The 16,693-nt window shown below is 47.2% G+C and overlaps 1 protein-coding gene across 1 annotated transcript in view; it reads right to left on the bottom strand.

Annotated features, from left to right (window-relative positions):
* LOC141220396 (uncharacterized) overlaps positions 1–15,998 on the bottom strand; it is a 163,367-nt gene extending 147,369 nt beyond the window's left edge. Inside the window, 1 exon segment of the mRNA XM_073666323.1 lies at positions 14,673–15,998. Coding sequence (XP_073522424.1) covers positions 14,673–15,998 — 1,326 coding nt within the window.
* Between the last annotated feature and the right edge of the window lie 695 nt (positions 15,999–16,693).

Below are 16,693 nucleotides of genomic sequence, written 5' to 3' on the forward strand. Positions count from 1 at the left end.
GGGACAAACCAAATGTTAGAGGAGAAAGACCATAGTTGGTGCACTGATAATAAGTGCTTCCATGCCGGAATATAGCCGTGCCTGGAACAACAAACAACACCATATATTTATACCTCCTCTCAAGATAATGTGCGCCAATTCATTCAAAATTCCCCCAGAAGAAGATCTCCTTTGATTGCGGTCTCTTCCGGTATACCCTGGAGGTGAACCGCAAAGCTGCGTTCCATAATTTGTATAGTCCTATAGTCGCGCGTTGGTGTATATTACGTAACTTCCGGTTGCGTAATTGCGGTCACCTCCGGTGTTACCCTGGAGGTGGAACGCAAGCTGCGTGCCATAGTTTATATGATTCCACAGTTGCGCAGTACATCGTAGGGCGCACTTAAAGCTAATGCCACATGACTCACATTGTGACGTATATCGCGTCACTTCCGGTAATACCATGGAGATGAACCACAAGCCTCATTCAACCACGAGACCACGGTAACCACGGGAATTGGACGCACACAGCGTTCTACATAATGATGTCAGTGTATGTCTAATAGACTATCTCTTTCTCGATATGGCAGTATTCGCTGCAATAACAGAACAGCAGACATTCCCATCATAAAGATGGTAGAGCGCACAAAGTCGCAAGTGTAAAACTTCTCAATAGAAAAATCTTCGAAACGCTTGTATCATAAGGGGGAGTCAATCCTACCCCCAAGAGGGAGGTATTAAATATACCATAATAAGTAGTGACAAGTCCATCACAATAAAGCACATGTACATGAGTACCTATATAGTAGACCATCCACTGTCAATAGGCAGCGTGTTGTAAGAAAATGCAGTTTTAACCCAATGTCAATCATAACATATGGAGTATGAATAAATAGTCCCAATCAATCAGTAAAAAAGATACAGTTACTGGGATCGAATACAAATAGAAATCCATTCAAGGGGCCAAAAATGATTTCATCCGTTAGGGCTAGTCAGAAAAAGAGGCTAAACAAAGCTAGAGAAATTCAGGTGTTCATTAATGCCTCCAGGGTTCAAAGATTCAAGCCAGAAAACCCATCTGGATTCCCGCTGTAAAATCCTCCTATTCCAGTCACCCTGGCGAACTGAGGGGCTAACAACTTCGATTGAGCGGAACGTAATAGATTTAAGATCTCCTCCATGAGCAATGTTCACATGTTTCGCTCGGGGTGTGTCTCTTATTTCTAATATCCCCCAGATGTTCACCAACGCGAACTTTAAATTGTCTCTTAGTTTTTCCCACATAGTCTTTTGGACAGGTGCATGTGCACATGTAGACAACGCCCATAGTTTTGCAATTGGCAGAATGTTTGTTCCTATACGTGCGTCTGGTTACCGCACTCTGAAAGGTATCTGAAGGCGAGACGTATCTACAGAAACTACATTGGCCACACCTAAAAGTGCCCACTGACCTTCTATCCAGCCAGGTGCCCTCTTTTTTAGGTGGAACAAAGTGGCCATGTACAAGATGGTCTATAACTGATCTGCCTCTCCTACAGGTCACTGATGGATAGTCCGTAATCCACTTAGATATATCAGGGTCAGTCCTTAAAATGGCCCAGTATTTTCTCAAAATTGTCATAATCCTTGGATGTTGATCATCATACGTCCCGATTAATCTAGTCAGAGGAGTCTGTTCAGACCTGGCTCGGGGTACCAGCAGTTTAGACCTATCCTGTTTCAAAGCATGATTATATGCTTCATTAACCACCTTAATCGGATAGTTTCGATCAATGAATCGTTCCTTCAAGTCCTTTGCTCTATGGAGAAAGTCTGACTCAGAGGAACAATTTCTCCTCAGTCTTAAAAATTGACCTTTAGGGATTCCCTGTTTTAAGGGGGTAGGATGATAACTCCCCCATCTTAGTAGACTATGTGCCGCTGTCGGCTTCCTAAAGATAGATGACCTCAGGGAACCAGATCCATCAACTGAAATAATAACATCCAAAAAGGCAATTTTATTGCCACCAATCTCATAGGTGAATTTTAGGCCAAGATTATTTATATTAAGACGCTGTATAAACCTAATGAAGGACGCTTGGTCCCCAGTCCAGAGGACGAGGATATCGTCAATGTAACGGCCCCATATTGATAGGTGTAGTTATGTTTTTGTCCCATTTGGACTATTTAGTACACGTTTAATGGTAATTATTAAAAGTTACATTTTACTGGGTATTTTTTTTGTTTGGTTTACATAAATGTAAAAATAGAAGTTCCAGTGGAGATCCAACAGTAAAAGAAGATTAAGTTTATTCACAAAGTAGTTAAACGGCAGCAACACGACCAGCTAGTGTGAATACCAACGCGTTTCCACCACCTAAGGGGAATGATGTATTTATCGTCATGTGCATGCAATAAATAATAGTATGGGGAATAATACCTGACTGCAGTGATCAATATTTTAGATTAAATCCTGCCTCACGTTCAGACCTAGCAGCACCCTGGTGCCGAGTTGGAAGATCCAATAGGATTCTCGGTTTAGTACCATTCTTCTGTAATTGCCACCTCTGCTAGATTTATGGACTTTATCAATAGCTCTAAATTTGAGTCCTGATAAATCACCCTTATGTACAGTATAATAACAAAATGACGAGATACTGCAGAGATCAGAGAGATGTTAATAGCTGTTGTGCTGGTTGCATCCGACATACTGATCGCGGCCCTGAACACAATCGACTAAGGCTATGTGCACACCATGCAGAAATGCTCCGGAGTTTTCCTGAGCGTTTCTGCATCTCCCTGGCAGAAAAAACGCATGCGGATTGTACATGTGGATTGTGCATGCGGATTGTACATGAGGATTGTACATGCGGATTGTACATGCGGATTGTACATGCGGATTGTACATGAGGATTGTACATGCGGATTGTACATGAGGATTGTACATGCAGATTGTACATGAGGATTGTACATGCGGATTGTACATGCGGATTGTACATGAGGATTGTACATGCGGATTGTACATGAGGATTGTACATGCGGATTGTACATGAGGATTGTACATGCAGATTGTACATGAGGATTGTACATGCGGATTGTACATGCGGATTGTACATGCGGATTGTACATGCGAATTGTACATGAGGATTGTACATGCGGATTGTACATGAGGATTGTACATGCGGATTGTACATGCGGATTGTACATGTGGATTGTCCATGCGGATTGTACATGCGGATTGTACATGCGGATTGTACATGAGGATTGTACATGAGGATTGTACATGCGGATTGTACATGAGGATTGTACGTGCGGATTGTACATGTGGATTGTCCATGCGGATTGTACATGTGAATTGTACATGCGGATTGTACATGTGGATTGTACATGCGGATTGTGCATGAGGATTGTCCATGCGGATTGTGCATGAGGATTGTCCATGCGGATTGTACATGCGGATTGTACATGCGGATTGTACGTGCGGATTGTACATGCGGATTGTACATGCGGATTGTACATGTGGATTGTACATGTGGATTGTACATGCGGATTGTACATACGGATTGTACATGAGGATTGTACATGCGGATTGTACATGTGGATTGTACATGCGGATTGTACATGCGGATTGTACATGTGGATTGTACATGCGGATTGTACATGTGGATTGTACATACGGATTGTACATGAGGATTGTACATGCGGATTGTACATGTGGATTGTACATGCGGATTGTACATGAGGATTGTATATGAGGATTGTACATGCGGATTGTACATGTGGATTGTACATGCGGATTGTACATGTGGATTGTACATGCGGATTGTACATGCGTTTTTCCTGCCAGGGACATGCGGATGTGAAGCGTTCTTCACTTGCATTTCCGCTTGCGGGTTGACAAGTGATTTTAGCATCACTTGGAAAGTGCTTGACAACTTGGTCACACGATATAAATCCATTTATATAATGTGACCGTAAAAGAATGTTTCAAAATAAAAAATAAATCAATACTTACCCTCTGATGGCCCCCGCAGTCTTGCTTCTCTCCGTTCTCCCTTGCCGGCAAGTCGCGGTACACTGAAGGACCTGCCGACGTCAGCGTCGCGTGACCCGTCACATGACTATGACGTCAGCGCAGGTCCTCCAGTCCACCGCGATGTGCCGGCATGAGAGGAGGAGCGCAGCGGGGGCCGTCAGAAGGTAAATATAACATTTATTTTTTATTTTATTCTTTCTTTTACAGTTTCTATGATACCCGGGTCCGGAGGAGAATCTCCCATCCTCCACACCCGGGTACCATCCGCACATTGAACGCGTGTATTCCGCATGTACTTATCTAGTGAAGCGGATTCCACACGTTCTAATGCAAGTCAATGGCGGCGAAAACGCAGCACTTCCGCAAAATAATTGTTAGTGCTGTGTATTTTTCCGCAATGATAATGCGCAGTGGAAATTTCCGCATCATGTGCAGAGCACACGCGGATTATCATTGGGGAACATGGCGGGCCTTCTACCAAGCGTTTTTTAAGCGTTTCTGCAGCGTTTTTGCCCCTGCAGAAACACTTAAAAACCGCATCGTGAGCACACAGCCTAAGTAAACCACACCCGGTGTAATTCATAAACTGCTGAATATGGTGCGTTTTATTAGTGGAAAAGGAAGTGGATTCGTTACCTTTTAATACATCTAGTCCGGCCGCACTGGAAATATCCTTTTAAGCACAGCCATGTCTCTGAGATCTGCAGCTGAATTGATGGATCCGTGCTAGGAGCCAATACAGAGTCAGTAGTGGGGTCTCCGGGGGTCTATCTCATGTGATTCTCTTTTAGGACACGTGACAATGTTTCATCTTGTTCTCGTACAGGTAAATATTTCTTCATTATTCTAACCCCATTATAATAACTGGGACTATACTCCGTGGATAATGTAATGACATTATTGGTAGCGGCTGTCGTGCATTATATTATGTGTGAATATGGGATATTATATGTTGTATGCTTCCTTCCCGCAGATACTATACTCTGGCTCCATTTAACTCTTTCCATGCAGGACTCTTTTTTCCCTATAGGACTCATGAGATTTGTATGCAGACCCTGATGGTAACAGTTTCCTGGCTCCTCAGCTAAGTACAGGTGTGATGTAATTATCATAATTAACCTGTTACATTCATTGGTCGCCATTAACATGGGACTTGTGTATTTGTTCCTTGTAAATAGCACCATTGTGTTTTCAGCAGAGAGCCCTGAGTAAGACCCCTCAGGGGGTGGAAACACTTTGGTATTCACACTAGCTGGTCGTGTTGCTGCCGTGTATTGTAACTACTTTGTGAATAAACTTCATCTTCTGTTACTTTTGGATCTCTGCTGGAACTTGTATTGTTACATTTGCTGTTCAGGCCGGTCCCGGGACTTCTGAGCGGATCCCTGCAGCTGTGTCCTGGATACTACTTACTGCTGAGCTGATCTTCCATTCTCCTCCTCCCTGCATATATCATTCCCATTATTAAGGAGTGGGTCTCCTCCACATTTATTGTGTATATGTTATAATACCCCCGGTGGCACTAAAAACCAGCGGCCTGGACCTCCAAGGCGTAGAGAGCCAGTTCATGCCACTTGTGTAGCTTGGATACCCAATAGCTGTAAGGCACAGAGGAATCACGGGGGATGTTGGTACGGTCAGCAAGGTACTCCTTCAGCATCTTCCAAAACTTTTCCCTTCTTGTCAGAGTACCTCACGAATCAGGGCCTAGGCGCTCGGAGGGTCTGAGAAAACTGTCCCAGACCTTTGACAGTGTTTCCCTGTCTTTGGTTTGTGTCTCCCTCACCTGTACTCCTTGGTTATCCAACAAAATGTGACCTCTGCCACCAGCGTTGTCAGATAATTCTTCTTCAAGGGCCTTCTGGTACTGCAACATTTTATTAGACTTCTCTGCCAGACTAGAACGTTCTCCTTGTAGCGCGGGTCTACACTGTGTTCCAAATTATTATGCAAATAATATTTTCTCAGATTTTCCAAATTCCCTATATGAATTGCAGTAATTGTAATTTTCCAGTCAAATAACTATTAGAGTACAATTGAAAGTTTTTTGTACAAACTGCCTATGATAACAGGATATTTTTTAAAAAATAAAATACTCAAACTGCACTCAAAATGCATGTTCCAAATTATTATGCACAGCAGAGTTTTCAACCTTTTTGTAACGGGTCTGGGAGGCGGAACCTCTGAGCAACTTATACAAGGGGGCGGTCCTTGTAAGGAAGCGGGTGTCGACCAGGGAAGACAGACAGGTAGTCACAGCAGGTGACCGGGACAGTCTCTGGGTAAACGGGCAGGAGGTCACGGCAAGTGACCGGGACAGTCTCTGGGTAAACGGGCAGGAGGTCACAGCAAGTGACTGGGACAGTCTCTGGGTGAACGGGCAGGAGGTCACGGCAAGTGACCGGGACAGTCTCTGGGTAAAGGGTAGGTACGACCTGTGACGGCTGAGCCTCCAGGTAGGCTATCAGGCAGATGGCACATGTGTGCTCCCAGGTGAGCAGGCGAGAGTCTCTGGATAAGCAGGTGGTCACAGCATGTGACGGCGGAGCCTCCAGGTAGGCTAACAGGCAGGTAGCAGATGAGCGCTCCCAGGTGAGCGGGCAAGAGTCTCTGGACTGGCAGGTGGTCACAGCACGTGACGGCGGAGCCTCCAGGTAGGCTAACAGGCAGGTAGCAGATGAGCGCTCCCAGGTGAGCGGGCGAGAGTCTCTGGACTGGCAGGTGGTCACAGCACGTGACGGCGGAGCCTCCAGGTAGGCTAACAGGCAGGTAGCAGATGAGCGCTCCCAGGTGAGCGGGCAAGAGTCTCTGGACTGGCAGGTGGTCACAGCACGTGACGGCGGAGCCTCCAGGTAGGCTAGCAGACAGGTAGCAGGTGAGCGCTCCCAGGTGAGCGGGCAAGCTGGTCCATAGACAGACTGACAGGTGTCGGAAGGCAGACCGTCGGACCTCAGGCTAGCAAGCAGGTAAGCGGATAACAGGCAGGAATCAGACAGCAAACTGGCAGGAAACTGGCAGGTAACTGGAAACGGGACCTGAGGGCTGAAGCAGAGTAGTGAACAGTGCAACAACATTGCTCGGGCACCTCCATTTTGGAGGAGGTGCCTTATATATGGTGAAGTCCTCCGGCCATTGGCCGGGGACTCCTTAGGACGGCGCGCGCGGCCCCTTTAAGAGGGGGGGAGCGCGCGTGCGCGCGCCCTAAGCACCGTGGCCGGGAAGGAGCGCGCGATGCCAGCAGAGCGGGAGGAGGACGCCGGGCTCGGAGAGGAGAGGTGAGGGGAACAGCGTCCCTGCCTAGCAGAGGGCAGGGATGTCGACGCTACAGTACCCCCCCCTTTAGGCCCCCCCTTTTTTAGGCCAGACAGAAATTTAGCAAGGATGAGAGGGGCATGGATGTTCTCCCGAGGCTCCCACGTTCTCTCTTCAGGACCAAACCCCTTCCAATCTACTAGAAAAAAAGGTCTTTCCTCTTACCCTTTTGGTGGCCAGAATGTTCTCTACCTCAAACTCGTTTTCAGCGGAAACCGGAGCAGGAAGCATACCTGTAGACTTGGAAAAAGAGTTAAGTACCACGGGTTTGAGGAGAGATACATGGAAGGAGTTAGGGATCCGCAAGTTGGCCGGGAGTTTCAATTTATAGGCCACCGGGTTGATCTGACTGATAACCTCCAGAGGACCGATGAACCGAGGCCCTAACTTATAGGAAGGAATCTTGAGCCGGACATACTTGGACGAGAGCCAGACTTTATCCCTAGGACGGAATTGAGGAGGATCCAGACGGTTTTTGTCAGCATGTCTTTTCATACGCTCGGACGACTGAAGGAGTGCGGACCGGGTACTCTCCCACATGGAGGAAAATTTGTTAACAAGAGATTCCGCAGCCGGATTATCCACCGAGGTGGAGACGGGAAATGGGATCCGCGGATGCTGACCGAAGACTACAAAAAACGGGGATTTGGAAGAGGATTCGCTCTCGTGATTGTTGTAAGAGAATTCGGCCCATGGCAGGAGATCCACCCAGTCAGAATGGTGGGCATTAACGAAGTGCCGGAGGTAACTGGTCAGGATCTGATTGATCCGCTCCACTTGACCATTAGACTGTGGGTGGTAAGCGGAGGAGAAGTCAAGGGTGACGTCTAGCAATTTACAAGTGGCTCTCCAGAAACGTGAGGTGAACTGTACCCCACGATCCGACACGATGTGGAGGGGCAGGCCATGAAGACGGAAGATGTGGCGGATAAAGTCTTTAGCCAGCTCGAGTGCAGACGGGAGGCCTGGCAGGGGAATGAAGTGAGCCATCTTGGAAAAGCGGTCAGCGACCACCCAAATGACCGTACAACCGGCAGAGACAGGGAGATCAGTTATGAAGTCCATAGCTATATGCTGCCAGGGGGCAGCAGGTACAGGAAGCGGAAGGAGGCGACCGGCTGACAGGTGTCTCGGAACTTTGTTGCGGGCGCAGGACACACAGGCAGAAACAAAGTCTATTACGTCCTTGTGCAGGGTAGGCCACCAGTAGTGCCGGGTAATAAGCTGGAGGGTCTTTTTCTGACCGGCGTGGCCAGCTAGTTTAGATGAGTGACCCCAGTGTAGGATCTTCTCCCGATCAGGTACCGATACGAACGTCTTACCGGGAGGGAGACGATTTAGACTCACGGGAGCCACCTGCATTACTCTGGCGGGATCGATGATATGTTTAGGTTCTTCCTCGAGATCAGACACCAGAAAGGATCGGGACAAGGCGTCCGCTTTGATGGTTTTGTCAGCCGGGCGAAAATGAAGAACAAAATCAAAGCGAGCAAAAAACAAGGACCACCGGGCTTGGCGTGGGTTAAGTCTCTGGGCATGCTGGAGGTAAGCCAAGTTCTTGTGGTCAGTGTAAATTATTACCGGGTGAAGAGCCCCCTCAAGCAGGTAACGCCACTCCTCTAATGCCAGCTTGATGGCCAATAACTCTCGGTCTCCTATGGAATAGTTGCGCTCAGAAGAGGAGAAGAGTTTGGAGAAGAAGCCACAAGTTACCATTCTCCCGGAAGACGATTTTTGGGTAAGTACCGCTCCGGCTCCAGAGGAGGAGGCGTCAACTTCCAGGAAGAACTGCTTGTTGCCGTCCGGGCGATGCAGCACCGGGGCGGAAGAGAAGGCCTGTTTTAAGGAAAGAAAGGCCTCCTCTGCTTCGGGCAGCCACTCTCTGGGATTAGTGCCCTTACGGGTGAGCGCGGAAATTGGGGCAGTCCGGGAAGAGAAGTGCGGTATGAAGAGGCGGTAGTAGTTGGCGAAGCCCAGGAACCGCTGAATAGCCTTCAACCCCTTCGGTCGAGGCCATTTCTCGATGGCAGACAGTTTCTCTGGATCCATTCGTAGGCCGGTCTGAGAAATAATGTAGCCCAAAAACGGAAGCGAGGTCTGCTCAAAGAGGCACTTCTCATATTTAGCGAAGAGGTGATTCTGCCTGAGCCTGAGCAGAACCTGACGAACATCCCTCCGGTGAGTCTGGAGATCCGGAGAGAAGACCAAGATGTCGTCCAGGTACACCACTACGCAGGAGTAGAGAAGGTCCCGGAAGATGTCATTGACCAACTCTTGAAAGACGGCAGGAGCGTTACAGAGACCAAAGGGCATTACCAGATATTCATAGTGGCCGTCCCGGGTGTTGCACGCAGTCTTCCATTCATCCCCCTGACGGATACGGACCAGGTTGTACGCCCCACGGAGGTCCAGTTTGGTGAAGATTCTAGCCCCCCTCAGACGATCAAATAATTCCGGAATGAGCGGAAGGGGGTACTTATTCTTCACCGTGATCTGGTTAAGGCCTCTATAGTCTATACAGGGACGGAGAGAGCCGTCCTTCTTTTTAACGAAAAAGAAGCCTGCTCCCGCCGGGGAGGTAGATTTCCAGATGAATCCCCGGGCCAGATTCTCCTCAATATATTCGGACATCGACCGGGTCTCAGCAGCGGACAATGGGTAAATACGCCCACGGGGAGGAGTAGTACCGGGTAACAGGTCGATAGGACAGTCGTATGGTCTATGAGGGGGTAATGTCTCTGCCTCCTTTTTATTAAAGACATCAGCAAATGACCAATAAGGAATCGGAAGTCCAGGTAGATTAGTTGGGGTAGGAGAAGGACGGACGGGATGAACGGGAACCAAACAAGTCTTATGGCAGTCCTGTCCCCAGCGAAAGACTTCTCCGGTCTGCCAGTCAAGCACGGGTGCATGTTTCTGGAGCCAAGGTAGGCCTAGTAAGAGGGCATGAGAGAGTCCAGGCAGAACATGAAAAGAGATGCTCTCAGAATGCAGCATTCCCACCTGCAGAGTAATGGATTCGGTGATGAGTTGGATGGGACGTGGTAAGAGGCCCCCATCCACGGCAGCGACAGATAAGGGTACAGCCAGAGGTTTGGTGGGAATGCGGTATTTTTCTACCAGGGACTGTGAAATAAGATTCCCGGCTGCTCCAGAGTCAAGTTGGGCTAGTTCGAAATAACGGTTCTCCCCGCAGATAATTGAGACTGACAGCAGCAGAGATGGAGAGGATTTATTCTTGTCTAGGTCGACCTCTCTGAGCAATCCTAGACACAGGCGTTTCCCGACCTCTCCGGGCAGGTACGGATCCGGTGCTCCTTACTGCCACAGTAGAAGCAACTCCCCTCGGCACGGCGTAAGTCCTGACGGGTTTTGACCATCTTGGTCTGGTCGACCTGCATAGGCTCAGGAGAGTGTACCTGGGGAGAAACGGAGGGAGTGACGAGTTTCTGGAAGGTAGGAGCTAGACGTGGAAACCTCCTCTCACGGGTGACCTCTTTGGCACGCTCCTGGAACCGTAGGTCAATCCGGGTGGCAAGAGTTATTAAGTCGTCGAGAGTGGTAGGAATGTCCCGACCGGCGAGTTCATCTTTAATACGGCCGGACAGACCCTCCCAGAAGACAGATACCAGAGCGTCGTTATCCCAGGCCAGCTCCGAGGCAAGGGTACGGAACCGTATGCCATATTGGCCCACGGTGAGACTTCCCTGACGGAGGCGTAGCAGAGACGATGCGGATGAGGTCTTCCGTCCGAGTTCGTCGAAGACTTTCCGGAAAGCCGTGAGAAAGGCAGGCAAGTCGGACACCAGGGGGTCTCCTCTCTCCCATAGAGGATTTAGCCAAGCCAGTGCCTCCCCCGTGAGATGGGACATGATGAAGGCTACTTTGGCCCGGTCGGAGTTAAACTGGTGGGACAGGAGTTCAAAGTGCAGGGTGCACTGGTTTATGAAACCCCGAGCCTGAGCGGAGTCGCCTCCGAAGCGAGGAGGTGCAGAAAGCCGGGGTCCGGAGCAGGATACCATGGTATTGGTGGGCAGCGGAGCTGCCGGGTTGCGAGTCATGACACTAGCGGTGGTTGCTGGCGGAGCAGTCAGAGTGTCCAGGCGAGAATTGACATTCCGCAGGTGACTCAGGATGGACTCCTGTTGGGACCTCTGACGGGACAGTTCATGACAAAGGTCCGAGAGCGAGGGAGATTGGGTGTCACCGGGTTCCATGGCCCGAGCAAACTGTAACGGGTCTGGGAGGCGGAACCTCTGAGCAACTTATACAAGGGGCGGTCCTTGTAAAGAAGCGGGTGGCGACCAGGGAAGACAGGCAGGTAGTCACAGCAGGTGACCGGGACAGTCTCTGGGTAAACGGGCAGGAGGTCACGGCAAGTGACTGGGACAGTCTCTGGGTAAACGGGCAGGAGGTCACAGCAAGTGACCGGGGCAGTCTCTGGGTGAACGGGCAGGAGGTCACAGCAAGTGACCGGGACAGTCTCTGGGTAAAGGGTAGGTATGACCTGTGACGGCTGAGCCTCCAGGTAGGCTATCAGGCAGATGGCAGATGTGTGCTCCCAGGTGAGCAGGCGAGAGTCTCTGGATAAGCAGGTGATCACAGCATGTGACGGCGGAGCCTCCAGGTAGGCTAACAGGCAGGTAGCAGATGAGCGCTCCCAGGTGAGCGGGCAAGAGTCTCTGGACTGGCAGGTGGTCACAGCACGTGACGGCGGAGCCTCCAGGTAGGCTAACAGGCAGGTAGCAGATGAGCGCTCCCAGGTGAGCGGGCGAGAGTCTCTGGACTGGCAGGTGGTCACAGCACGTGACGGCGGAGCCTCCAGGTAGGCTAACAGGCAGGTAGCAGATGAGCGCTCCCAGGTGAGCGGGCAAGAGTCTCTGGACTGGCAGGTGGTCACAGCACGTGACGGCGGAGCCTCCAGGTAGGCTAGCAGACAGGTAGCAGGTGAGCGCTCCCAGGTGAGCGGGCAAGCTGGTCCATAGACAGACTGACAGGTGTCGGAAGGCAGACCGTCGGACCTCAGGCTAGCAAGCAGGTAAGCGGATAACAGGCAGGAATCAGACAGCAAACTGGCAGGTAACTGGAAACTGGACCTGAGGGCTGAAGCAGAGTAGTGAACAGTGCAACAACATTGCTCGGGCACCTCCATTTTGGAGGAGGTGCCTTATATATGGTGAAGTCCTCCGGCCATTGGCCGGGGACTCCTTAGGACGGCGCGCGCGGCCCCTTTAAGAGGGGGGGAGCGCGCGCGCCCTAAGCACCGTGGCCGGGAAGGAGCGCGCGCTGCCAGCAGAGCGGGAGGAGGACGCCGGGCTCGGAGAGGAGAGGTGAGGGGAACAGCGTCCCTGCCTAGCAGAGGGCAGAGACGCCGACGCTACACTTTTCATTTTAATAAAGAACAAAAAAATGGTCATTTTTGAAATTATAAGCATTAGCAGGTTATTACAAACTGAAATCAAACAGTTTTCACCTCAAAACTTTATTCTAGGTGATGTTACATTTGCACATAGGACCCTTTGTTGGAAAGGAGCTTCTGAACTCTCTCGTCCATTGAATTTGTCAGGTTTTGGATGGTTTCTGCTTCAATTGTTTTGCATGAGGACAGAATACCCTCCCAGAGCTGTTGCTTAGATGTGAACTGCCTCCCGCCATCATAGACACTCCTTTTGATGATGCTCCAGAGGTTCTCAATGGGGTTGGGGTCAGGGGAGCATGGAGGCCACACCATAATATAATATAATATCTGTCAAACAGGAGGAAAAAGAAACCAGCTTACCCACACTTCCTGGCGTCCTGAAGCATGGACCTCAAGGGACCACTTGCGTTAGAAGGAAAAATACAAAATGTTCCAGCTTCTGTCATGCGCAAAAAGATTTTAATGGTAAAATGGAAATTCCATGGAAAAAAAAGGCAAAGAAACGCGTTTCAAACGCAAGCCTGCGTTCTTAGTCAAAGCTATACCTGGAATTAACATGCGTGATTACATATAAAAGATTGTCTTTTGTATTGGTAGTTTAATCGTGTGATTTCAATCAAGATAACGTCACATAATAAAGTCATCAATAGATAAACCCCAATATAAAACTACACAAATAAGAAAGTACAAAAATATATATATATTATTGTACTTACTTGTGTAGTTTTATATTGGGGTTTTTCTATTGATGACTTTATTATGTGACGTTATCTTGATTGTCTTTTGTATTGGTAGTTTAATCATGTGATGTCAATCTTGAATTGTATTGGTGAGTCTTTTATATATAATCATGCATGTTCACTCACCTGTGCAATACTAAGGAAATCCTGAAAACATGGCCTGTTGGTGGGCCTTGAGGCCTTGAGTTGGGGAACACTGCCCTAATAGATATGCTATTGGTCAGCGACCAAGTGTGAATAGGTTTGAACACACAACTGGCAGACTTTAAATGGAGTATAATATCTGTCACGTTCCCAAAAATGTCTGGATTATTACCGCAGTAATATCTGACCACCTGAGATGATGGACAAGTTTCTGTTCTTCCACAATACAGCAATGCTATTCAAATCAACCAAATCTGGCTGTATGCTGCTAACAAGCAAATGGAGCAGTAAAAATGGTGTATTATATTGCTTTCACCAAAATTATCAGGATTAAGAGCAATAAGAATATTAGCCCTGATATCTAGGACTATGGATATGAGTAACAGCAGCAGAAAGAATATGCAAAGGATCCTATTGTGTTGTATACGCTCTCCACAAACTCTGCCTGCCTAACTCCTGCTATCACCAGGATTAATATTCAGTAGCATTAGTCTTTAGAAGGACTGTTAGTGTGGATTTGTAATACTGTGGAATACCTCACTAAAACAACCGTCAATTCTCTCCCTCGCTCAGCAGCACCTCTCCCTACACTGTCTGATTCCACAGTAACTGTGTCGAGCATGGCGGCGCCAGGTCTTATATAGACCCAATGACGCTATGCGGCCAGCCAATCACTGTAATGCCACAACCAACATGGCTGAGGCATTACCGTGGCTGGCAGGCAATCTCTGCATGTTAATTGGCCGTCTAACACCAAACATGCAGGGAGAGGACTCAGGCTCCAGCCTGAGCATTCAAAATATGCTCGCCGAGTACCAAGCATCTCGAGCACTGAGATGCTCGGGCTAGTAGCGAATAGTGGCGAGCATGCTCACTCATCACTAATTAACCTTACTTTCAGGTTTTGATTCTACAAAATTTTCTATGAAATTCAGTGTTGGCAAAATTTTAGAAATTGTTCTTGTGTTCAGTGAGATATTAAATAAAATTTATCAAAAGGGGTGTACTCATTTATGCTGAGCAATGTTTATTAAAATTGATGAAACACAGAGAACATAATTACAGTTTCTTTCCTGTTTGACTACTCATGTTTTACAAGATATGATTTATGTGTAAAAGATTTCCCACATTCTGAACATGAATACGGCTTCTCTCCTGTGTGAATTCTCTGATGTACAAGAAGTATTGATTCATCTCTAAAGCTTCTTCCACATTGTAAACAAGAAAACGGTTTCTCCCCGGTGTGAATTCTTTGATGTCTAACAAGATCTGATTTACTTCTAAAACATTTCCCACATTCTGAACACGAATATGGCTTCTCTCCTGTGTGAATTCTTTGATGTTTAACAAGATCTGATATATTTCTAGAACATTTCCCACATTCTGAACACGAATATGGCTTCTCTCCTGTGTGAATTCTCTGATGTCTAATAAGATTCCCTTTGTCTGTAAAGCATTTTCTACATTCTGAACATGAATACGGCTTCTCTCCTGTGTGAATTTTTTGATGTCTAATAAGACTCTTTTTATCTGTAAAGCATTTCCCACATTCTGAACATGAATACGGCTTCTCTCCTGTGTGGATTTTCTGATGTATAATAAAACTCCCTTTATCTGAAAAGCATTTCCCACATTCTGAACATGAATACGGCTTCTCTCCTGTGTGGATTTTCTGATGTCTAACAAGATGTGATTTATTTGTAAAGCACCTTCCACATACTAAACATGAAAAAGGCTTTTCTCCTGTGTGAATTCTTTGATGTTGAACAAACACTGAATTGTCTATAAAACATTTCCCACATTCTGAACATGAATATGACTTCTCTCCTGTGTGAATTTTCTGATGTTTAATAAGATTCCCTTTATGTCTAAAGCATTTCCCACATTCTGAACATGAATATGGCTTCTCTCCTGTGTGAATTTTATGATGTCTAATAAGGCTCCCTTTATTGATGAAGGACTTCCCACATTCTGAACATGAATATGGCTTTCCTCCTGTGTGAATTCTCTCATGTATAACAAATTGTGATTTATATGTAAAGCATTTCCCACATTCTGAACAGGAGTATGGCTTTTCTCCTTTGTGTTTTCTTTGTGTCTGAGCTGAGCTTTTAGTAAGTTGCTTGTCACACTGAAGTCTTATATCCACTTTCTCACCAGGAATTGTGGTAATAATGTGAGATTGCTCAGGAGAGGGTTCCTCATGATTTGGAGGATTATAAGAAAGTGAAGTGCTGTGAAGTCCAGGAGGTGCAGGAAGGGTGATGAGGTTTTCTCCATTAGAGTGCTTCCTGATATCTTCTTTTTTACAATTTAGTGATAAACCGTTATTCTCACAAGGATTTCCTATAAGGATGAAACATAGATTTGTGTTAAAGAAAAAAATCATATCCAAAGAGATTTCTAAATGTATTTTCTGGAGCTCACAGTGAAGACCCTCGTCAGTGAAAGTACCGGTAATAAGGAGGACAACTACATGCCATAACATTAACACAATGACGGGTAAAGTAAATGACACTTATAATCTGGTGACATTGGCACAAGTCAGGGGTGCCATAGATTAGACAGCAAATAGACAGGTCATAAAGTGAACCTGTCATCAGGAATTAACCCCTTAATGTAGCACCAGTGCCATTTCACTCTCGTAGCAAGCTTCCTATCATGCCCTCAGTGTAGAAAAGTGTCCACTCAATGGAGTTTTAATATTTCAGCACCGAATGCAAATGAGATTGACTAGTCACAAAGGTGGCCGTACATCCAGGAGCAGTCGAGCTCCGGCCACCGTAATCATGTCCACAGCATGCATAAGAGCATAATAGGAAACCTCAGAAGACTGCAATAGTGCTGAAGGTACATTAACCCCTAAGGGACCAAGATACTTTGCTCGTTATGTGGGTTAATGACCCGGCCTTATTTTACAATTCTGACCAGCATCACTTTATGTGGTAATTCAACGTATCCCACTGATTCTGAGACTGTTTTTTTCGTGATAGATTGCACTTTATGTTAGTGGTAAATTTTGGTCGTTATTATTTGCCTTTAATTATGAAAATATAAAAAAAAAACTGGCAAATTTTTTTTTTA

This window comes from Phyllobates terribilis, unplaced genomic scaffold (genome assembly GCF_046119375.1).
Source record: "Phyllobates terribilis strain yellow unplaced genomic scaffold, ASM4611937v1 Scaffold_291__1_contigs__length_2406647, whole genome shotgun sequence".
In the NCBI taxonomy this organism is placed as follows: Eukaryota; Metazoa; Chordata; class Amphibia; order Anura; family Dendrobatidae; genus Phyllobates; species Phyllobates terribilis.